At 41.1% G+C, this 25352-nt stretch overlaps 1 protein-coding gene across 1 annotated transcript in view; it reads left to right on the forward strand.

Moving 5' to 3' along the window:
* TENM2 (teneurin transmembrane protein 2) overlaps positions 1-25352 on the forward strand; it is a 1062966-nt gene that overhangs the window by 1012034 nt on the left and 25580 nt on the right. Inside the window, exon 26 of the mRNA XM_052642871.1 lies at positions 24855-25151. Coding sequence (XP_052498831.1) covers positions 24855-25151 — 297 coding nt within the window. The remainder of the gene's footprint in view (positions 1-24854; positions 25152-25352) is intronic.

Raw genomic sequence — 25352 nt, forward strand, 5'->3', positions numbered from 1 at the left:
GTATTAGGCACTGAGGATATATTAGTGAACAGACAAGACACTCAATTCTGAGCAGAGCTTGTACAGACAGAACTTGCTACAAATTTAACATTAGCTTAAATAATATATAATTAGAAGGGTGCTAAGTCGCTTCAGTCGTGTCCAACTCTGTGCGACTCCATAGACGGCAGCCCACCAGGCTCCCCCATCCCTGGGATTCTCCAGGCAAGAACACTGGAGTGGGTTGCCATTTCCTTAAGCCTCTGCAAATATATTCAATAATAAATCCCCCAAACAAGCATTACTTTTGGATTACTTGCTATTTTGATTGCTGAGATAGAAAAGTAAAAATATCCTCCTGGAGCTTATACTGTAGCAAGGGGGAAACAGATAGTAATCAAATTAACTACAAATAATGTAAAGAAGTGGTGATGGATGCTGTGAGGGAACATGGTTGAGATAACAAGGCATATCTGATTGAGGTTAAGGCCACACAAAGAAAACGGCCTTTGGGGTAAGAAAATGAATGAAGAGTAGGAATTTTCCAATAATGGAATGGGAAGAAAGCCTTCTGGGCTAAGCTACCAGCACATCCAAAGGCCCTGAGGCAGAAAAGACTGTTGCTTGTTATCTGAGCAGAAGATGAGGCAGAAGGGTTAGAGCAAATTAGCTGGGGGTGGTGAGGTCATGGGATTGGGACCTTATTGTTCTGGTAAGGCTCTTGGAAGGGTTTCCCGGGTGACTCAGTGCTAAGGAATCCACCTGCCAAGCAGGAGATGCGGGTTTGATCCCTGAGTCGGAAAGGTCCCCTGGAGGAGGAAATGGCAACCCGCTTCAGTATTCTTGACTGGGAAATCCCATAGACAGAGGAGCCTGGTGGACTACAATCTATGGGGGTCACAAAAGAGTTGGACATGACTTAGTGACTATAGAAATATAGAAGTCCTCACCAGACGTACCCACTGTTGAATGCAAAGGAGCATTCATCCATAGGCTGCACCGTCCTTTCTTCTTAGAGGCTAAAGAGACGTACAACACGCTTGACATCCAGAAGTTCAGGTTGAAGGATGACAAGTACAAGCCCCATTCAGGTCATCTAGGCTGAGCCTCCACATCAGACACCTCTCCTCTCTGCCACATGCCTCCCCAGGGACCACCTGCCTCCACCAGGATACCCAAAGCATCAGAAGTGAAGTTCTCTGACACCTGGGCAGGGCCCCTGCTAACCACCCAAGCTTTCACTTCCTGACCACCCCATCTGGAATATTCTGCCTAACCCACCTCCTGCCCTCACCTGTTGAACTCTCATACTTTGGGACCCCACCCCCAACCCCGAGGCAGCACTTTCTCTGGGCAGCTGTCCTTGTCAGCTCAGTTCTGATTCTGTGTCCCCTCTCCATTCCATACTGCCTTCCTCTGTTTACTCTCATAACCACACACATGTTTTCCACTGTTGGTTTGTATGTCTTTATCCTCCTCTGACCTGTAAGTTCACAAGGGCAGGGGCCCTAACTGTTCTGCTCTATTTTAAGTATTGATCACATCAACAAGCATACACAGTAGGTGCTCAGTAAATGCTCAATGAATGGATGTGATTTTAAATTGACATCCTAAAAATCCACTCCCTCCAATCTGTGTTCATTCCAGGACTCGAGGGTTCCTCCCAGAATGACTATCACTGTTCGGAATGAAGACAGCCTTTCAGATATTTGGAGATCACAAGTGTCCTGCTCACATTTTCTTGTCTCGGTTTTTCATGTTAAAGCCTTAGATCTAACATGCTTAAACTCAGTCTAATTCAGTCCCCTTACTCACAAATGCTTGTCAAGCACCAAGCACTTTCCAAACTAACAGAGACCCTGAGAAACTTAAGCTAAAGCCTCTACCCACCAGAAGTTCACAGGCCACGACAGATAAGGAAACCAAGGCCTGACTAGGGAAGAGTCTACTTTGTAATGACAAAAACGATCCATATCAACAATGCAACTCAGATCCGGGCCTCTTCCACCTTTCCACCTCACCACCATCCAAAATAGCACATCATCACCAAATCATGTTTGCTTGGGGAATACATTATTTAACGTGTTTGCAGAGGCTTAACCTTCTAATTATGCATTCTTTAAGCTAATATTAAATTGATAGCAAGTTGTTCTGTCTCCTCCAGCCCTGATCCCAACATAGCACAGAGTCATGTTGTATGGGAGCTGGGGAGAGCTACTTTCTAAATCCTAAAGGACTGACCCAGAAAGGAAATGAAGATGTCATCCAGGCCAGGCTTCTCCTCTGGGTGGGTGAACAGCTCAACTCTCCAAGCAGGGAGTTCCGCTTTTCAGCACTGCCAGACAAGGAGACTCTCCCCCTCCTCCCTCACGAATCTTTTCAGGGTTTCCCAGACTTACAGCAGAAGAGGCAAGGGTTCTGCTCTAAGTCTAACTGAGGTTTCTCCTCCTGTGCTTCAGTGCCACTTCCGGGAGGGGACCCAGCTCAGTGTTAATTTCTTCTTTGCAGTTTCTCGATTCACCGGCTCCCCATGCTGCCCCTCAAGCTAAGTTAGAGTCATCCGTTATGGGCCCAGCAGGGCCATTTTGACGACAGCGTTTCCTTTTCTCGGGGTTTTTTACGAGCCTCCTTGTGACAGGCGTGTGCTTGGTGAGATCAAAACATTCTGGAGGGAGATTCCACATGGGGAAACTACTTCCCAAAGTCTGCCCTCTGCAAAAATAAAAACCATGCTAAGTAGCTGAGTTTTATTAACTGGGGAAGCCAGGCTGAGGAAAACGCCTGATAATTAAAAATAATGGCTTCCTTGGAAACACAAAATTGTATTAATTTAAAAATTGGTTTCTCAATCACTGAATACCTACCGAGCTGGCTGGGAAGGGAATTGTGCTGATCCTGGCAGTGAAAATAATTCAAAATAACTTTTATGTTCTCCAGGAAGCCTCAAGGTTAATTTAAATATTGTTAGATGGGTAATTTAATTCGGAATAAGAGAGCGGTGTGGCTAAGTGAAAACTCCTGCACGCTCTGAAGATGAGGCGGGGCAGGTGCCCACGACAAGCTGAGCATGCCTGTCAGACTCTCCACAATTTCGACCCCCACAGCCCAGGCACCTCCTCTTTAGCAAAGGGACCCTCACAATTCAAGATGTTTGATTAGATGATGTGGCTGGCCCAGACTCCTTGGCTCTGCTTCCAGTGAATTTATCACACTTAATTATTAGAAGGATCAGACGTTTTTATAGAAATTACACATTTCCAAAGTTAAACTCAGCAGTATCACCAAGGTGGGACTGCAGGTCATTCCTGACTACTCTGCCCTTAAGAGCACAGCAACTAACAAGGCACCATTGAGAGCATTCTACAACACAGGGTGAGGCTGAGGCAACCCCCAACACACGCACCACAGAGGGAAAGACAGATACATCAGAAGGGTAAGGGGCGCCACTGCCCACGGACCGCATTGCCCCTCCCTCAGGCCGGCACAGCTCCACTAGTGGAAAAAGCAAGCTCCTGGGCGACATTCAGGGCCCCCCGCCCCCACCCCAGCAATGTGACTTGCTTTGTGAGAGCCACTACACCTGTATTGTCCCACCAAGCCTGCAAGGGAAGCTGCAGGGCTCAACCACTGGGAATCGGACGTGATGGGGGAAACGGGGAGGGGCCTGCAACAACCCACACTCAAGAGCGCAGCAGAACAAGCCCCTGCCTGCAGCACCCAGGTAGTAATCCCGTCCAGCAGCTTTGCTCAGCTGCAGAACCAAGTCTGACCAGGGAACTCACCTGGGTGCAAGTCAGGTCCTCAAATGACGGGTGGAGCCCGATCTGCCCACCTCCCTCTCCAAGGCATGGAAGCCCAACAGTGCTCAAGCCAGGAAGCAGGCAGGCAGAGCTGATGGCCCCCAGAGCCCAGTCTGTGTCAGGCATGGAGGCTTCCCCTGCTATGCCCAGACAGGGAGAGTTCATCCACAGTCCCATTGCTGCTAAGTGGAGCTCTCAGCTCCTGCAAACCAGAAAAACCTCTTCAGAAAATGTGGGAGGTGCCTGAAGTGGACCCCACACACACACAGCATCCAGGCACGGGAGCAGATCATAGGCCTGCCAGCTGCTGAGTGTGGCTCCCACCCAGACTGGCCAGGGTCACTGCCAGGAACACAGAGAGAATGGACCGCCCAGCAGTCTCAAGCAGAGAGATGGGAAGGCTGAGCTGATAGCCTGTAGAGCAGAGCCAGTGGCCCTGTTTGATCAGGGAGCTTGGGGCAAGAGTTGGTTTGGATCAAGACCACAAACAAATAGCGTTACAAACCTCGGAGCTAGTTCTCCCACTGTGCCCAAGCAGGGAAACTAATGTGTAGCCCCACTCATTGCTGACTACAGGCTTCAGCCCACCCAACCAAGGAAACTAACCAGAGCCCTGCTTACAGTGGCAGTTGAACAGAAACACTCCGTAGCTTTTCCCATCTGCAGAGCAAAACCAGTAGCCCCATCTGGACAGGGAATTCAGTATATACACTTCCCAAATTCAAGTCCCACGACAAAAAGCCACGCAGCCCTTGGATTCCATTCTGCTGCCTGACCAAGACAAGTACGCTACCTACTGCTGAGTATAGTAACCTGGCCCAGTGGTCTAAAAACCCTGACCAGAGAACCTAGGCAACTGCAGAGCCTATACTATACCCTCCCTTAGGCAGGAAACTGAGACAAGAGTCCTATCCAACTGTTCAAAGTCAGCAGCACACCCTCTCACCCCTGGCCTCAGGCAGTTACCTTACTCAAAAACAGATCCTAATATCAAGCCCTACCTGCTCAAAGACTTTATCAGTAGATACATCCAGAAACCAAAACTGAGCTAACTGGTGAAGAATTTTCTCAACCAAAGCAAACCTATAAAGTCTAGAAGAGAGACCACTTCAGTGCACAGATACCACCATGAGGAATGAAAGGCCAGAGAAATATGACCACCAAAGCAAACTAAGAGAGCTTCAATAACTGACCCTACTTAAATGAAGATCTGTGAGCTGTCAGCCAAAGAATTCAGAGTAGTCCTCTTAAAGAACTCCAGTGAACTGCAAGAACACACAAATGAGGAAAACAACTACTGAACACAAGTTGAGCAAAAATAGAAACCATGAAAAAAATTCTAGAGCTAAAAAAATAACTAAACTGAAGAAGTCAATAAAGCACTTCAAAAGCAGAATCAACACAGAAGAAAAATCAGCAACCTGGATGATAAGGCAGTTGAAATTCTCCAGAGGAACAAAAACAAAACAAAAACAGTAATGAAAGGCTTTGCACTTATCCACCCCACCCCAGCTCCTGCAAAAAGAATATTTGCATTATAGAAATTCCTGAAGACAAAGAGAAAAGAACAGAAAGTATATTGAAAGCAATAATGGCTGAAATTTTTATAAATCAAAAAAAAGGGATCAATTAGGCTCAAAGGACCCCAAATAGCTTGAACCCAAATAGAGCTACACTGAGACACAATTAAAATCTTCAAAAGTTGGTCCTCCACCGTTCCCACCATGGTGTCAGAACCAGGGTCAGTGTGGAGAGCCCTTCATCCTGGGACATGGGGCACGGAGGGAAAAGTGGCTGCCCCCTCACCCGTCACACACTGCATGTTCGTGAGGAACCTGGTGCTAAATCATTCGTAGATGAAATGCTTCTGGGTCGGGGTTTCATAGGTAGCAGAGCAGCTCCCTTGCTGTAATCTATTGAAAGTCAGCCCTCCACACAAATTTGTAAAAGAAAAAGAAAGAAATTTTAAATTTTAAGAAAAAGAATTTTTTTTCTTTTAAAAGAAAAAAAATATCAAAAGTCAAAGATAAAGGTGGGAGCAGCAGGACAATAAAAAAACATCCCTTACAAAAGAACCCCCATGAGACTATCAACAGGTTTCTCACCAGAAACTTCAGGCTAGGAGAAGTGGGATGATATATTTAAAATCTTCAAAGAAAAAAACTTTAAACCAAAAACTCTATACCCAGCAAAACTGTCCTTCAGAAATGAAAGAAGGATAAAGACTCATGAACAAACCAAAGCAAGGTGTTCATCACCATTAGACCTGCCTTACAAAAGTGATAAAGGGAGTTCTTCAAGTATACATAAAAGGACACTCATTAGCATTGTAAAAATGAAGAAAGTAAAACTTACTTTTAATGATAAAGGTACAAAGTTAGATTATGTAATATGGTAAGAGTATAATGTAATTCATGTACAACTCTAGTTATAAGTTAAAAAGACAACATAATAGAAATAATCATAACTAATCTGTTATTAGGTATGTAATCTTAAAAATATGTAAACCATAACACGAGAAACTAAAATGGGAAAAGTTAAAGTGTAAATTTCGGAGTTATATTGACGTTTTTATCAAGTTAAAATAGAATATTGTGATTTTAAGATATTTTATGTAAGCCTAGTGGTAACCACAATAGAAACACCTGTAGTAATTACACAGAGAACATGGAAGTCAAAGAGCACTCGTGCCAAAAGACATCAAAACACACCCAAAAAAAGACAGCAGGTTATGAAGAAAAGGAACGATGCATCTACCAAAGGCCAGAAAATGATGAACAAAACTGCAGTAGTAAATTCTTACCTATCAATAATCACTTTAAACATAAACATTGAATTATTTAATTAAAAGACATAGAATGGCAGATTTTTTAAAAATCTAACAGTATGCTGCCTTATATGAAACTCACTTTAGCCTTAAAGGCATCTATAGACTGAGAGTGAAGAGGTGGAAAAAGACAGTACACCAAAAAATAATCCCCCCCAAAAAAGGGGTAGCTGTACTTATTATATCAAACGAAAGACTTTAAAAACAGTGTAAAACAACAACAAAGAAGGTCATTATATACTAATAAAGAGGTCAATTCATTACAGAAAATACAATTATAAATATTTATACATGAAACACTGGAACATCTAAATATATAAAACAAAAACTGAACTAAAGGAGAAATAAGCAGCAATGCAATAATAGTGGGGAATCTTACTATCCCACTTTCAACAATGGATGCGTCATTCAGACACAGAATTAATATGAAAACATCAGATTTGAACAACACCATAGACATAATGGCACCCCACTCCAGTACTCTTGCCTGGAAAATCCCATGGATGGAGGAGCCTGGTGGGCTACAGTCCATGGGGTCACTAAGAGTCGGACGCGACTGAGAGACTTCACTTTCACTTTTCACTTTCATGCATTGGAGAAGGAGATGGCAACCCACTCCAGTGTTCTTGCCTGGAGAATCCCAGGGACGGGGGAGCCTGGTGGGCTGCCGTCTGTGGGGTCACACAGAGTCGGACACGACTGAAGCGACTTAGCAGCAGCAGCAGCAGCAGCAGAGACATAATAGACCTACAGACACAGCAAGCATGATGTCTGACAGCAGCAGAATACACAATCTTCATGTGCACATGGAACATTTTCTAAGATAAACCATATGTTGGGGCACCAAACAAGTCATGCTGCTGCTGCTGCTAAGTCGCTTCAGTCGTGTCCGACTCTGTGCGACCCCATAGACGGCAGCCCACCAGGCTCCCCTGTCCCTGGGATTCTCCAGGCAAGAACACTGGAGTGGGCTGCCATCTCCTTCTCCAATGCATCAAAGTTAAAAGTCAAAGTGAAGTCGCTCAGTCGTGTCCGACTCCTAGCGACGCCATGGACTGCAGCCCACCAGGCTCCTCCATCCATGGGATTTTCCAGGCAAGAGTACTGGAGTGGGATGCCATCGCCTTCTCCGAAACAAGTCATAACAAATTCAGAAAGACTAAAATCATAGCAAGTATCATCTCTGACCATAGTAGTATGAAACTAGAAATCAATAATAGGAGAAGAACTAGAAAATTTACAAATACATGGAAATCTTAAAACACAATCCTGAACAACCAGTGGATCAAAGAGAAACTAAAGAGGAAATTTGAAAGAATCTTGAGTCAAATGAAAATGGAAATACAATATAGCAAACCTTATGGGATACAGCAAAAGCAGTTCTAAGAGGGAAGTTCACATCAACAACACCTAGACTAGGAAGCAAGAAAGCTCCTAAAGAAACAATCTGGAGGTGGAGACAAAGTAAACAGAGTGGAAAGACATGAGCCCACCTCTTCCTATGAAAACACCAAAAATGCAACTAGCTGCAGAACAACCATCCTCAAAAAAATGCTGGAACCTACCAAAAAAGATATCCTGTATCCAAAAACAAAAAAGCCACAAGAAGATGGTAGGAGGGTGCAATCACTAAAACCAAGTCCATACCCACCTGGTAAAGTGAAAATGAAAGTGTTAGTCACTCAGTCGTGTCTGGCTCTCTGTGACCCTATGGACTGTAGCCCATCAGGCTCCTTTGTCCATAGGATTCTCCAGGCAAGAATACTGGCGTGGGTTGCCATTCCCTTCTGCAAGAGATCTTCCCAACCCAGGGACTGAACCCAAGTCTGCATTGCAGGCAGATTCTTTACTGTCCGAGCCACCAAGGAAGTCCACTCACCTGGTAGATGACCCACAAACTGGAAAATAATTATATTGTGGAGGTTCTCCCACAGGAGTGAGTGTGTCAGGACCCAGGGAAAAAAGCAGTGACCTCACTCATGGAAGCCTGGTCATAGAATTCCTACCTGCTGGTATTGGAGGGCCTTCTGCAAGGAAAGGGGGAGGCTTTGGCTCACTGCAGGGACGAAGACACTGGCAGCAGTAGTTCTGGGGAGCACTCATTGGTGTGAGCTCTCCTGGAGGCTGGCATTTGCTCACCAAGTAAAACTGTCACTGTTTGCAGATGACATGATACTATACATAGAAAATCTTAAAGTTGCCACCAGAAAACTGGAGCTCATCAATGAATTTGGTAAAGTTGCAGGACACAAAATTAATACACAGTAATCTGTTGCATTTCTATACATTAACAAAGATCAGAAAGAGAAATTAAGCAATTTATCATATCAAAAAGAATAAAAACCTAGGAATAAACCTACATAAGGAGGCAAAATACTTCTATTCTGAAAACTGTAAGACACTCATGAAAGAAATCAAAGATGACACAAACAGATGGAAAGATATACCATGTTCTTGGATTGGAAGAATCAATATTGTCAAAATGACTGTACTACCCAAGGCAATCTACAGGGTCAATGCAATCCCTATCAAATTACCAATGGCATTTTTCACAGAACTAGAACAAAATTCTTAAAATGTGTATGGAGGGTGCAAAAGACCTCAAATAGCCAAAGTAATCTTGAGAAAGAAACACAGAGCTGGAGGAGTCAGGCTCTCTGACTTCAGACTATATTCCAAAGCTACAGTCATCAAAAGAGTATTGTGCTGGCAGAAGAACAAAAATACAGCTCAGTGGAACAGGATAGAAAACTCAGAAGTAAATCCATGCACCTGTGGTCAATTACTCTATTGATAGAAGAGACAAGACTATGCAATGAAGAAAAGACAGTCTCTTCAATAAATGGTGCTGGGAAAACTGAACAGCTACATATAAAAAAATTAAATCAGAACATTCTTTAACACCATACAAGAAAAGAAATTCAAAATGAATTAAAGACCTAAATGTAAGACTGGACAGTATAAAACTCTTAAAGGAAAACATAGAAAGAACACACTTTAACATACATCAGAGCAATATCTTCTTCAATCTGTCTCCTAGAGTAATGGAACTAAAAACAAAAATAAATGGGACCTAATTAAACTCAAAAGCTTTTGCACAGCAAGGGAAACCATAAGCAAAACAAAAAGACAACCCATACAACAGAAGAAAATGTTTGCAAACCATGTGACAGACAAGGAATTAATATGCAAAATCTACAAGTAGTTCATGAGGCTCAAAATCAAAAAAATAAAAAATAAATGGACAGAAGACCTAAATAGACATTTCTCCAAAGAATACATACACATAGCCAAGAAGCACATGAAATGATGCTCAAAATGACTAATTATTAGGGAAATGCAAATTAAGACACCTCACACCAGTGAGAATGATCATCATCAAAAAGTCTACAAACAGTAAATACTGAAGAGAGTGTGGAGAAAAGGGAACCCTCCCATACTGTTAGTGGGAATGTAAATTAGTACCATCTCTATGGAGAAAAGTGTAGATTCCTTTTAAAAACTAAAAACAGAACTACCATATGATCCAGCAATCCCACTCCTGGGCATATGTCTGGAGAAAAACATGGTTCAAAAGGATAGATGCCACCCGAGTGTTCACTGCAGCACTGTTTACAAAAGTCAAGACATGGAAGCAACCTAAATGTCCACTGACAGAGGAGGAATGGATAAAGATGATGTGGTACACGTATATAATGGAATATTACTCAGTCATTTAAAAGAACAAAATAATGCCATTTGCTGCAACGTAGATGAGCCTGGAGATTATCATACTAACTGAAATGCCAGACAAAGAAAAATATAATATTGCCTATATGTGGAATCTAACAATTATACAAATGAACTTGTTTACAAATAAGTTCACAGACTTAGAAAACAAGCTTATGGTTACCAAAGGTGAAATGTAGGGGACAAATTTGGAGTCTGGAATTGATATATACACACCACTATATTTAAAATAGATAACCTACTGTACAGCACAGGTAGGTCCTACAACAGGGTACAACAAGGACCTGCTGTACAGCTCAGGGAACTCTTCTCAAGATTCTGTAATAACCTACATGGGGAAAGAATTTGAAAATGAATAGATAACGTGTATATGTAACTAGAAAAAGAACAAAGTGAACCCAAAGTTACCAGTAGGAAGAAACAATAAAGAGCAGATATAGAGAACAGGAAATATATAAAGTAAATAAAACAAACTCACAGCTGGTTCTTTGAACAGATCAGTACAACTGGCGAACCTTTAGGTACATCAGCCAAGGAAAAAAGAGAGGGGAGCCAAATGAACAAAATTATAAAAGAAGAAGAACATATACAAAGGATCATCTGAGGCTTCTCTGAACAGCTATACACCAACAAACTGAATAGCCTAAAAGAAATGGAAAAATTCTTATAAACATAGAAGTTAGCAAGACTGCATTAGGAAGAAACAGAAAATCTGAACAGACCAGTTAACTAGTAAGAAGAAAATTGGTAATCACAAATCGACAAATGAAGAAAAACTTGGGATCGGATGGCTTCACTGGTGAATTTACCTAAAGATTTTAAGAATTAATACCAGTCCTTCTCAGACTCTTTCAGAAAATCTAAGAGGAAAGAACACTCCCCCAAGATTATTTTACAAGACCAGGGTTACCCTGATACCAAAACAGAAAAGGACACTACCAGAAAACTACAGACCATGTCCCTGATGAAAATAGATGTGAAAATTCCAAATGAAATACTAGCAAATCAAATTCAGGAGCACATTAAAAGGATCATTCACAGGATCAACTGAGATTTGTTCCTGGGATACAAGGATGACTCCAAATTTGCAAAATAATCAATGTGATAGATCACATTAATAGAATGAATGAAAAAATTCATATGATCATGTCAATATATGCAGGAAAAGCATCTGACAAAATTCAACACCTGTCCATGATAAAAACTCTTAACATATTAGGTATAGATAGAGCATGCTGGTGCTAAATTGCTTCAGTCGTGTCCAACTCTGTGTGACCCCAGAGACAGCAGCCCACCAGGCTCCCCCATCCGTGGGATTCTCCAGGCAAGAACACTGGAGTGGGTTGCCATTTCCTTCTTCAATGCATGAAAGTGAAAAGTGAAAGTGAAGTCGCTCAGTCATGTCCAACTCTTAGTAACCCCATGGACTGTAGCCTACCAGGCTCCTCCATCCATGGGATTTGCTAGGCAAGAGTACTGGAGTGGGTTGCATTGCCTCTCCGAGATAGAGCATACCTCAACATAATAAAGGCCATATATAACAAGTCCACAGCTACATCACAATGGTAAAAGGTTGAGACCTTTTCCCCTAAGAACAGGATCAAAACAAGGGTGCCCACTCTCACCACTCCTATTCAATATAATTTGGGAAGGTCTAGCCAGAGCAATTAGTCAAGAAAAAAAATGTTTTTTAAGTACCAGACTTGAAAAAGGAAGAAGTAAAACTGTCTCTATTTGCAGATGACATGATGTTATACATAGAATATCCTAAATACCAGGAAACTGCTAGCTCTAATCAACAAATGTGAGAAAAGTTTGGGATAAAAATTTAACATAAAAAGATCAGTAGTGTTGCTGTACACTCACAATGAATTATCTGAAAAAGAAATTAAGAAAATGATACTATTTGCAATAGCATCAAAGAAAATAAAACACTTTGGAATAAATTTACTAAGGAGATGAAATATTTATGCTTTAAAAAATAAAATACTGATCAAAGAAGATACAAATAAATGAAACATATCTCATGTTCATTATTTGGAAGAATTAAGATCACTAAAATGTCAATACTAACAAAAGCCATCTACAGATTCAATGCAATTCCTATTAAAATTCCAATGGCATTTTTTACAGAAGTAGAAAAATACTCCTAAAATTTGTATGGAACCACAAAAGACCCTGATAACCAAAGAAATCCTAAGAAATAAGAACAAAGCAAAAAATATCACACTTCCTGGTTTCAAGCTATAGTATTTAGCTATAGTCATCAAAATGTATGATACTGGCATAAAAATAGACAAACAGACCAATAAAATAGAATTGAGAGCCCAGAAATAAATTCAGGCTTACATGGTCAACTGTATTTAACAAGGAGCCAAGAATACTTGATGGAGAAAAGAAAGTCTCTTCCATAAATTGTTCTGTGAAAATTGGATATTCATGTGTAGAAGAATGAAACTAGGCCCCTTAGACCACTCACAAATATTAACTTGAAATGGAGTAATAACTTAAATGTAACACTTGAAATTATAAAATTCCTAGAGGAAAAAAATAGGGAAAGAAATCCTTGACATGGGTCTTTATAATGATTTTTTTGGTATGACACCTAAAGCATAATCAACAAAATCAAAAATAAACATGTGAGAACATATCAACTATAAAGCTCTGCACAGCAAAAAAAAAAAAAAAACAGCAAAGTGGAATAACTATAAAATGAGAAAAAAATGTATTTGTAAACTATACATCTGATAGGGCTTCCCAGGTGGCACAGTGGTAAAGAATCCACCTGCCAATGCAGGAGGCACAAGAGACACAGGTTTGATCCCTGGTTTGGAAAGATCCCCTAGAGTAGGAAATAGCAACCTGTTCCAGTATTCTTGCCTGGAAAATGTCATGTATAGAGGAACCTGGCAGACTGCAGTCCACGGGGTTGCAAAGAGTTGGACATGCCTGAGCAACTGAGCACACACATACATATATCTGATAAAGGGTTAACATCTAAAATATGTGAGGAACTCATACAATTCAATGGCGAAAATCCAATAAAAAATGGGCAAAGGACCTGAATAGACATTTTTACGAAGAAAATATATAGATGGCCAACAGGTGTGCTCAGCATCTCAACAAGATGCTCAACATCACTGATCACTGAGTGAGTGAAGTCGCTCAGTCGTGTCCAGCTCTTTGCGACGCCATGGACTGTAGGAGCCTCCCATGCTCCTCTGCCCATGGGATTTTCCAGGCAAGAGTACTGGAGTGGGTTGCCATTAATCACAAACACAATGAGATATCATCTTACTCTTATTGGAATGGCCATCCTCGAAAGAGAAGAGATAATAAAAGTAGCAAAGATGTGGAAAAAAGGGAACTCTTTCACTACTGGGATTGCAAATTGGCACAGACACTACGGAAAACAGTATGGAGGTTCCTCAAAAAGGCAAAAATGTAACTACTACACAATCCAGCAATTATACTGTTAGGAGTATGTCTGAAGGAAAAAACCACTATGTCAAAGAGCTCTCTGTATTCCCATGTTCACAAACAGCATTATTTATAATAGCCAAGATATGGAAATATCCAAAGTGTCCACTGAAAGTAAACATATAAAGAAGCTGTACATAGGTAGGTAGATGGAGACAGACAGACAACAGAATATTATTCAGTCATAAAAATGAAGAAATCCTGCCAGGAACAACAACATGGATGAACCTTGTGGGCACTGTGCGAAGTGAAATAAGTCAGAGAAAGATAAATACCATGTGATTTTACTTACGGTTAAAATATGTAAAACAAACAAAAAACCCCAAACTCATTGTAAAACACATCAAATTTTTGGTTACCAGAGGCAGAGATGAGGGAAATAGAATTGGAGGAAGGTGTTTAAAATGTACAAACTTCCAGTTTTAAGACAAGTGCTATGAGTAATGACCATTATGACCATAATTTAACACTGTTGTATGATATGGGAAAGTTGTTAAAGGCATTACATAATGACAAGAAGGTATACTCAGCAAGAGGATATAGTGTTTACAAATATTTACATACCCACTATAAGAGCACCTAAGCATATAAAGCAAATATTAACAGATCTAAAGGGAGAAATATACAGAAATATAGTAATAGTAGGAGACAGTATCCCACTTACATCAATAGGTAGATTGTCCAGACAGAAAATCAGTAAGGAAACCGTGGCCTTAAGCAATAAATTTGGCCAAATAAACTTAACAGATATACGTAGAGCATTCCATCTAAAAACAATGTAATACACATTGGAACGTTCCCCAGGACAGATATGTTAGGCCACAAAATAAGTCTTAACAAATGTATAAGACTGAAATCATATCAAGCATCCTTTCTGACCACAATGGTATGAAACTGGAAGTCAATTACAAAAGAAAACTAGAATATTCACAAATATATGGAGATTAAACAACATGTTACAGGTCAATCAAATACACCAAAGAAGTTCTCATACTGTTGCAAAAATTCTAGGCCCCACAACAGACTTGCCAACTTGGGGATCTGACAAAGGGACTGAGAAACTCCAGGGAATCTGACTTAGAAGGTCATTGGGATTTGATTACAGATCTTTCACTGGACTAGGGAAACAAAATCTCTTGGAGGGCACAAACAAAACTGTGTGTGCACCAGGATCCAGGAGAAAGGAGCAGTGACCCCACAAAAGACTGAGCGAGACTTGCCTGTGAGTGTTTGGGAGTCAGTAGTGGCCTGCCATGGGGTCAGGAGCACTGACAGCAACAGTCCTGGGAGGCATGGTGTGCTGGCATAAATCCTCTTGGCGGAGATGACCATTACCTCTACCATAGTTTGGCCTCAGGACAGACTGCATTACCTGCCTCCTGAGAAACATGTATGCAAGTCAAGAAGCCACAGTTAGAACTGGACATGGAACAACAAACATCAAGGCTATATATTGTCACCCTGCTTATGTAACTTCTATGCAGAGTATATCATGTGAAATGCTGGGCTTGATGAAGCTTAAGCTGGAATCAAGACTTCCAGGAGAAATATCAAAACCTCAGATATGCAGATGACACCACCCTAATAGCAGAAAGTGAAGAAGAACTAAAGAGACTCTTGATGAAAGTGAAAGAGGAGAGCGAAAAAGCTGGCTTATAACCCAACATTCAAAATATAAGATGATGATATCGGGCCCATCACTTCATGGCAAATAGATGGGGAAGAAATGGAAACAGTAGCAGACTTTATTTTCTCAGACTCCAAAATCACTGTGGATGGTGACAGCAGTCGTGAAATTAAAAGATGCTTGCTCCTTGGAAGAAAAGCTATGACAAACCCAGACAGTGTATTAAAAAGCAGAGACATCACTTTGCCATCAAAGGTCTGTCTAGTCAAAGTTCTGGTTTTTCCATTTGTCATGTACAGGTCCATGTGAGAGCTGGACCATAAGGAAGGCTGAGTTCTGAAGAATTGATACTTTTGAACTGTGGTGCTGGAAAAGGCTCTTGAGAGTCCCTTGGACAGCAGGGAGACCAAGCCAGTCAGTCCTAAAGGACATCAACCCTGAATATTCATTAGAAGGACTGATGCTGAAGCTGAAGCTCCAATACTTTGGCCACCTGATGTGAAGAGCCAACTCACTGAAAAAGACCCTGATGCTGGGAAAGACAGAGGCCAAGAGAACAAGGAGGCAACAGAGGATGAGATGGTTTGCTGATATCATTGACTCAATGGACATGAGCCTGAGCTAACTCCAGCAGATAGTGAAGGACAATGAAACTTGCCATTATCTGCAGTCCATGGGGTTGCAGAAAGTCAAACATGATTAAGTGACTGAACAAAACAATAGATAAATGCGTCAAAGAAATCAAAAGAAAAAAATACCTTGAGACAAATGAGAATGGAAATACAACATACCAAAACTTAAGGAATACAGAAAAAGCAATTCTAAAAGGGAAGTTCATAGCAATAAATATCTACCTGAAGAAACAAGAAATATCATAAGTAGATAACCTAATGTTACACCTTAAGGAACTATAAGAACAACAAATGAAGCCCACAGTTAGAAGAAGGAATAATAAAGATCAGAGAGAAAGTAAATTAAATAGAGACTAAATAGACAATATCAAAAATTCAATGAATCCAAGAGCTAATTCTTTAAAAAGGTAAACCAAATTGACAAACCTTTAGCTAGACTTAGCAAAAAAGGAGAGGACTCAAAATGTGAAATGAAAGAGAAGAAATTATAAACAATACTACAAAAATGAAAATATAATAGAGACTATTATAAACATTATATACCAATGAATGGACAATATCGAAGAAAGATGGCATTTCTATAAACACAAAGCTTATAACTGAATGATAAATAAAACATCTGAACAGATCAATTACTAGTAATAAGATTGAATCAGTATCAAAAACATCCCACCAAACAGAAATCCAGGATCACATGGCTTCACTTGTGAATTCTACTTAACATTCAAAGAATTTATACCAATCCTTCTCAAATTCTTCCCAAAAGAAATTAAAATGAAGGGATGTTTCCAAACTCATTTAACAAGGCCAGCATTACCCTAATACAAAAATCAGACAAGGACACTGCCAGAAATAAAATTATAAGTCAATATCCCTGATGGACAGAGCTGCAAATATCCTCAAGAAAATATTAGCAAATTGAGTTCAACAATACATGAAAAAGATCATAACACAGGATCAAATGAAATTTATTCCAAGAATGCAAAGATGGTTCCAAATCCATAAATCAATGTGATACACCACACTAACAAAATAAAGGATAAAAATCATCTCAATAGATGCAGAAAAGCTTTTGACAAATTCAACATCCTTTTACAATTAAAAGAACCTCTCAACAGAGTATAAAGGGAATGCGTCTCAATATAATAAAGGCCATGTGTGATAAGCCCATTTCTAACATCATACTCCATGTTATGACCAACCTAGACAGCATATTAAAAAGCAGAGACACTACTTTGCTGACAAAGGTCCATATAGTCAGAGCTGTGGTTTTTCCAGTAGTCATGTGTGGATGTGAGAGTTGGACCATAAAGAAAGCTGAGTGCCAAAGAATTGATGCTTTTGAACTGTGGTGTTGGAGAAGATTCTTGAGAGTCCCTTGGACTGCAAGGAGATCCATCCAGTCCATCCTAGCAGAAATCAGTCCTGAATATTCACTGGAAGGACTGATGCTGAAGCTGAAACTCCAATACTTTAGCCACCTGATGTGAAGAACTGACTCATTGGAAGACTCTGATGTTGGGAAAAATTGAAGACAGGAGGAGAAGGGGATGACAGATGGTTGGATGGCATCACTGACTCAATGGACATGAGTTTGAGCAAGCTCCAGGAGTTGGTGATGGACAGGGAAGCCTGCGTGATGCAGTCCATAGTATCCCAGAGTCGGACAGGACTGAGCAACCGAACTGAACTGAACATCATACTCAATGGTAAAAGGCTGAAAACTCTTCCTCTAAGAACAGGAACAAGTATGCCCATTCTTGCCACTTTTATTCACCATAGCATTGAAAATCCTAGATAGCAATTAAGCAAGAAAAAATAAAAGACATCCAATGGGAAAAAGAAGTAAAACTGTCACTATTTGCCAAAACCATGAACATACACACACAGAACATCCTAAAGACTTTACAAAAAAAACTGTAGAATAAACAAATTCAGTAAAGTTGCAGGATACAAAATCAGTATTCAGAAATCTGTTACATTTCTATATACTAATAACAAACTATTAGAATTAAGAAATCAATCACATTTATAATTCCATCAAAATACCTAGGAATAAATTTAGTCAAGGAGGTGAAATATCTGTACACTAAAAACTGTAAGACATTAGTGAAAGAAATTGAAAGAGGGATTTTCTGTGCTCATGGATTAGGAGAAAAATGCCCTTAATATCAAAAGCAACTTACAGATTTAATACAATCCCTAAACAAAGCCCAATGGCATTTTTCACATAAATAGAACAGACCTTCCTAAAATTGATATGGAACCACAGATATCCAAATAGCCAAAGCAATCTTAAGATGGAAGAAAAAAGCTGGCGACATCACAATCCTTGATTTGAAACTCTATTGCAAAGCTATAGTCATCAAAACAATATTGCAATAAACACAGACACATAGACCAATGGAACAGAATTGAGAGACCAGAAATAAACTGCACATATACAGTCAATTAATTGACAACAAAGAGCGAAAAATATACAGAGAAAGGACACTGTTTAACAAATGGTGTTGGGGAAACTTGATAGTCACATGCAAAAGAACAGAACTGGAGCACTATTTATACCACTCACAGGAATTAACTCAAGTGGATTAAAAACTTGAACATAAGCTAAAGCTGTAAAACTGAGGGAAAAACATAGGCGGTAAGCTTTTTGACATTCATCTGAAGGATGATGTTTTGGATTTGCCACCTAAGCAAAAGCAATAAAAGCAAAAATCAAAAGTGGGACTACATCAAACTAAAAAGCTTACACACAGCAAAGGAAACCATCCACAAAATGAAAAGACAACCTTTTTATTATAACATTTTTTTAACATTTACAAATCATTTATTAATGGCTTAATACCCAAAATACAAAAAGAACTCATACAACTCAATAGCAGAAAAATAAAAAACACTTCTACTGACAAATAGGATTTATATAGACATTTTTCCAAAGAAGACATATAGATGGCCAATAGGCACCTGGAAAGGTGCTCAACATCATTGATAATTAGGGATGTTCAAATCAAAACCATAATGAGATATTATTAATATCTCACACCTATTAGAATGGCTGTTATCAAAATGACAATGAATGTTGGTGAGGTTGTAGAGAAAAGGGAAACTGCATGTCCTGCAGGAGAAGGCAATGGCACCCCACTCCAGTACTCCAGTACTCCTGCCTGGAAAATCCCATGGGTGGAGGAGCCTGGTAGGCTGCAGTCCATGGGGTCGTGAAGAGTTGGACACGACTGAGCGACTTCACTTTCACTTTTTATTTTCATGCACTGGAGAAGGAAATGGCAACCCACTCCAGTGTTCTTGCCTGGAGAAGCCCAGGGACGGGGGAGCCTTGTGGGCTGGCATCTATGGGGTCGCACAGAGTCAGACATGACTGAAGCGACTTAGCAGCAGCAGCAGCATGCACTGTTGGTAGGAGTGCAAACTGATGCAGTCACTGTGGAAATAGTATCGTGCCTCCTCGAAAACAAAAAAATGAAAAATAGAACTACCATATGACCCAGCAGTCCCACTCCTGGATATATATATATGAATAAAATGAAAACACAAACAACAAAATAGGCACCCCAGCATTCACTGCAGCATATTCACAACAAACCAAGACATCGAAGCAACCTAAGTGTCCATCAAGGATGAATACAGAAGATGTGATATAAATACACACACACACTGGAAAATTATTCTGACCCTGCCAAAAAAAAAAGGAATGAAATATTGCCATTTTTGATATGGATGAACCTTGAAGGCATTATGTGAAGTGAAATAAGTCAGACAGAAAAAGACAAATACTGTATGATCTCACTTATATATGGAATCTTAAAAAAAAAAAAAAGATAGTTACTGAAAACAGATTGGTGGTTGACAGTGGTAAGGGGTTGGGGTGATTAAAATGAGGAAAGGGAGTCAAAAGATTCAAACTTTACACTTAAATAAGTTGTAATGTACAGCATGGTGTTTATGGTTAACACTGTATTGCATATTTGAAAGTTGCTAACTCTTGAGAGTCCCTTGGACTGCAAGGAGATCCAACCAATCCATTCTGAAGATCAGTCCTGAGTGTTCATTGGAAGGACTGATGCTAAAGCTGAAACTCCAATACTTTGGCCACCTCATGCAAAGAGTTGACTCATTGGAAAAGACCCTGATGCTGGGAGGGATTAGGGGCAGGAGGAGAAAGGGACGACAGAGGATGAGATGGCTGGATGGCATCACCGACTCGATGGACATAAGTTTGAGTAAACTCCAGGAGTCGGTGATGGACAGGGAGGCCTGGCGTGCTGCGATTCATGGGGTCGCAAAGAGTCAGACACGACTGAGCGACTTAACTGAATTGAACTGAACTGAAGAGTAAATCTCAGAAGTCCTCATCACAAGAAAAAGTATTTCACAACTGTGTACAGTGATCAGTGATAACTAGACTTACTGAGCTGACTGTTTCACAGTACATACAATATTGAATTGTTTTGTTGTATGAAATGGCAACCCACTCCAGTATTCTTGCCTGGAGAATCCTGGGGACAGAGGAGCCTGGTGGGCTGCCGTCTAAGGGATCGCACAGAGTCGGACACGACTGAAGCGACTCAGCAGCAGCAGCAGCATACCTGAAAATAATAGAATACTATATGTCAATTTGATCTTAACTTTAAAAATAAACATAAAAATCATTGATTTTAGAGAAAGGTGTGAAGAGAGTAAATCCTAAGACTCTTCCCTTTTTTTGTGTCTATTTGAGATGATGGATTTAACCTAATTTATTGTGGTAATCATTTCATAATATATGTAAGTTAAATCACTGTGCTGTACACTTTAAACTTATACAATGAGGTATATCAGTTATCTCAGTGAAGTGAAGTGAAGCGAGAACACTCAGTCATGTCTGACTCTGCGACCCCATGGTCTGTAACCTACCAGGCTCCTCTGTCCATGGGATTTTCCAGGCAAGAATACTGGAGTAGGTTGCCATTTCCTTCACCAGGAGATCTTCCCAACCCAGGGATCAAACCCGGGTTTCCTGCATTCCAGGCAGATGCTTTACTGTCTGAGCCACCAGAGAAGCCCAATTATCTCAATAAATGGTAGAAAATCTCAAATTAGCTCTATAATAAAATCCCATTCCCACACCGAATTATCAATGGCTAATGGGGTCACAAAGAATCAGACATGACTGAGTGACTGAACTGAACTGAACTGAACTGAATGATTAGCACCTATTACTTTTTTATGGTTGGTGTACCTGGGCCTCGTTAGCTTTTCAGTAACAGCAGTAAACCCAAATGGTAGCAGTCAGAGGTTTGGGAACCCTTTTCTGTGCTTGCCCACTATTCTGTTTTTTCTGCATTCTCAACACCTTCATATACTAAGATAGTTGTTACTATGATAGTCATGCTTGCACATTTACATGTTAGTATTCCCCATGAATACATGTTATAGCACTATACTTACATGCATGCACACACAATTATATTATGGATATATGATTTGCCTGTTGGTCTCCCCCAGGTAACTGAAGATAGAGCCTATGGCACACTAAGTATTTTAGCCAGCAGTACTCGTCAGAATCGCCCAGCTTTGATTCCCTGGGAGGCTGATTCAGCAGTGGTGGAGTCAGTGCAGCAGCCCTGCTTTGAGAGAGCATCCCCGATGGTTCAGAATCACACGTCTGATGGAGAGCCGCCCATGGGGTGGGGGTGTGGGGGGCAACGGTACAGCCTAGGGGTGGAGGTGGTGAGCTCAGGATTGGGATCCTGGGCCCAACGCTTACTGTGTAAGCGTGAGCACAGCACTTTAACCATCTGTGCCTTGCATGTAATGTGGGGATAATAGTGCCTGCCTGTGAGTGTTGTGAGGATTAAACAAGAAAAACATGGGCAGTGCTGAGAACACACCAAGCCCATAGCAAAGTTCTCAGGACGTGTTGCTCTGTTGGTGGTGTTCCTCCTTGCATTCCAGAGCAGGCACCGTGCTTGACATTGGCAGAGATGTAATGTTTAATCAATAATAAATGCCCTGGGGGCTGTGTGATATTAGTGAAGAGAAACAACGGGAAAACAGTAAGGAAAGGGATGGACGGATGACTGGGAAGTAGGAAATCCATAGGTACAGGCGGCTCAGGAAATCCTGAAAATCCTTCCTCACTGTTGCCACGTGTTTCATTCTGCCACGTGTTTCATAAAATGTTCACAAGGTCTTGAACTGAAATTCTTAGACAATAGGCTTAAGAATATTGGTGGCCTTCTGCTGCTCTTGTCCCAAATGAAGCGACCCAGTGTGGCCAAATTTCTGTTCCCAGAGGAAGTGATCTTTCTAACCCAAGCTTGTGGTTTGCTCTGGTTATGATAACTCTAATACCATATCTTTAGCATCTTCAGTGATTCTGACAGCATTAACTTTTGGACATGTTAGAAATATTCTGCCATACTCCTTTTTTGGATTCTTCCAATTACCGCAGGTTTGATATGAATCTTTCACTTAAAGTTGTATTTCCTTAAAATCCCAAAAACTCACACCTTTATTCTCTTTCATGCTTTAGATAAATGTTCTGTCTCACATGTTCTGTCCCCTTTTCTCTGGGATGATTTCATGAAAACAGCAATGATTTGGGGAATCAGGTAGTCCTGGACTCAGATCCTGGCACTTCTCTAGCTATGTGACCCCCTCGAGCTTGGATGCCCATATATAAAATAATTTTTACCTATGTGTGAGAATAAAATGGAATCAAGTATGTAAAGTACTTTTCACAGTATCTGTCAAAGCATCAGGGACTTTTATCAGTTTAGATTAGCTTCAACTGCTGGTAACAGATTAGAAATAACAGGAGAGTATACAAGATATAGACATTATTCTCATGGTCTAAAAGGAGTCTGAAAAGTGAAAGTGTTAGTAACTCAGTCATGTCTGACTCTTTGTGACTCCATGGACTGTAGTCTGCCAGGCTTCTCTGTCCATGGAATTCTCCAGGCAAGAATACTTGGAGTGGGTAGCCCTTCCCTGCTCCTAGGGGTAAGCAATTCATGGCTGGTACAGATGACCTAGGTCATCTTAAAGACACCTAGGTTGACAGGGATCTAGACTCTTTCTCTGGATGAGCCATTATCTTCGAGGTTTAACATCCTCAAAGTCACCCCATATTCACAAAGTGAATACTGGAGTGCCAGTGATCACATCCACATTCCACCTAAGGAAAGGAGGGAGGAAGAACAAAAGGGGTGCTTGCTTCCTGGCTATGTCTGCTTTCTTCAAGGTTCCCAGCAGACCCAGCCAGCGACTACCTCTTAAATCACTTTGCCCCTACCCAAGTCTCAAGAAAGCTGTGAAATGTAGTTCTTTACCTGGGTAAAGTGCTGCTCCCCAGTATAATAGGTGTCTGTCATATTAGAATTATTCCTAGTCCCCCCACCAGAGTTGCAATGTGGAACCCTTCAAGGGCTGTGGCAGTGCTTTACAGTCATTTGACACATCTCAGGACACTCAATGCATATCCAATATAAACAGTGTGGGAAATAGTAGAGCTGGTTGGTTAACTGGTCAAAGTCTAAAGACCTAAGTCCCAGACTAACCTACCACTTCATTGCAGCATGACCTTGGGCAAGTGTATAACCTCTGTTCGAGGCTTGTTTTCCTCATTTGTGAGCATCAGCTCCGACAGTGGATGTAAATTGCCCAAGATAATGCCTATATAGACTGGCTCTGAACATGTGTCAAAGTTAGTATTACCATCATTATTACTGTTAAGTGCTATTGAATTATTACTAAAAGGTGGGGAGGTACCAGACATCTTTCACATCCTTTCCTTCTGCATGTTTATACCTTCTCTTGCCTTCAGCAGTCACCCCAGGGAGGTGCAGATTTGCAGTCAATTATGTTGAAAGAGCCTGGGCTGAGTTGGCCTCATTCCCTTCAATTCTAGGCATCCACTCCAGGCTAGCTGAATCTCTAGAGTCCCTCTCATGTCCCCATACCCAGAGTCTAGTCTCTCAGCTCTGCCTTCGGAGAGAGGCTCTCTTCTCTAAAAAGATCAACTGCTAAACAAATATTAAATTATATCTGGGTTGTTCCCTTCAAATCTAAGTGAATCAGTTCTTCCCTTTGTTGGAATTCCCCAGCCCTGTTGCTATTATCCCACTGGTGTCTTGCATCCTTGGCAATGGCGAGATTTTTCTCTAGGTGGGAGAATTAAAGGATTTCATGTAGGAATAAGGCTTTGTATTCTCAGATCATGGTAAAACATGGATTTCTAAGAGCTTCTCCTCACCTTCCTGGGTACCTTTTAAGATTTGGGAACAAATCTTGGCACCTGCTCTCAAAGATCATTAGCTACCCATTAGTTGATGACTTGCCCAAAAAGGGTTTTAAGTGTATAAATATACAAATTATCTTGCTTGCCAAGATGGCCAGGCAGGACAGTCAGAACCCTGGGGTCCAGGGCTATTGTGGATGGCCATGTAATTTCACCATTTATGTGATTTACATGATGGCACCCCTGAGCGGTGCAGTGTACAGCCTATATAACTGTTCATGGTGGCCATGCCCCAATCAGTCATTTCCAGCCATAAGCAGCCATGTTTCTGTATTCTAGTGAATGCTACAAAAATTACCATTTCCTGTGTGTACTATGATATAAAGGCATTTAGGAAGGACTTCCCTAAATAACTTCAAGAGTATTCCTTCCTCTAAGGCACACACATGCCCTGGCCACACCAGCCACATCCTCCATAGCAATCTGAGCTAACATGCCCTGTGATGTCTTTCAAAGCAGGCGTATTGTGTTTTCCCAGGTCCATGGAAGAAATCTCTTGTCCATTGACTATGACCGGAACATTCGGACAGAGAAGATCTATGATGACCACCGGAAGTTCACCCTGAGGATCATCTATGACCAAGTGGGCCGCCCCTTCCTCTGGCTCCCCAGCAGCGGGCTGGCGGCCGTGAACGTCTCCTATTTCTTCAATGGGCGCTTGGCCGGCCTTCAGCGTGGGGCCATGAGCGAGAGGACGGACATCGACAAGCAGGGCCGGATCGTGTCCCGCATGTTTGCCGACGGGAAGGTGTGGAGCTATTCCTACCTTGACAAGGTGGGTGGACATGCTGCCCTTGCTCAGCTGGGGCTGTCTCTCCCATTCACGCTGCTCTTTTTAAGCTGACCTGATACACTTTGCCATAAGACATTTTAACATCTTTACTTTGACTCTACCAGGGCTCCCATGTACTCCCACCCTCTGGGTGGGAGGAAATCCCAAGGAAAATGTTATTCATAGCCCAGCACTACTACCATC

This window comes from Budorcas taxicolor, chromosome 7 (genome assembly GCF_023091745.1).
Source record: "Budorcas taxicolor isolate Tak-1 chromosome 7, Takin1.1, whole genome shotgun sequence".
NCBI classification, from domain to species: Eukaryota; Metazoa; Chordata; class Mammalia; order Artiodactyla; family Bovidae; genus Budorcas; species Budorcas taxicolor.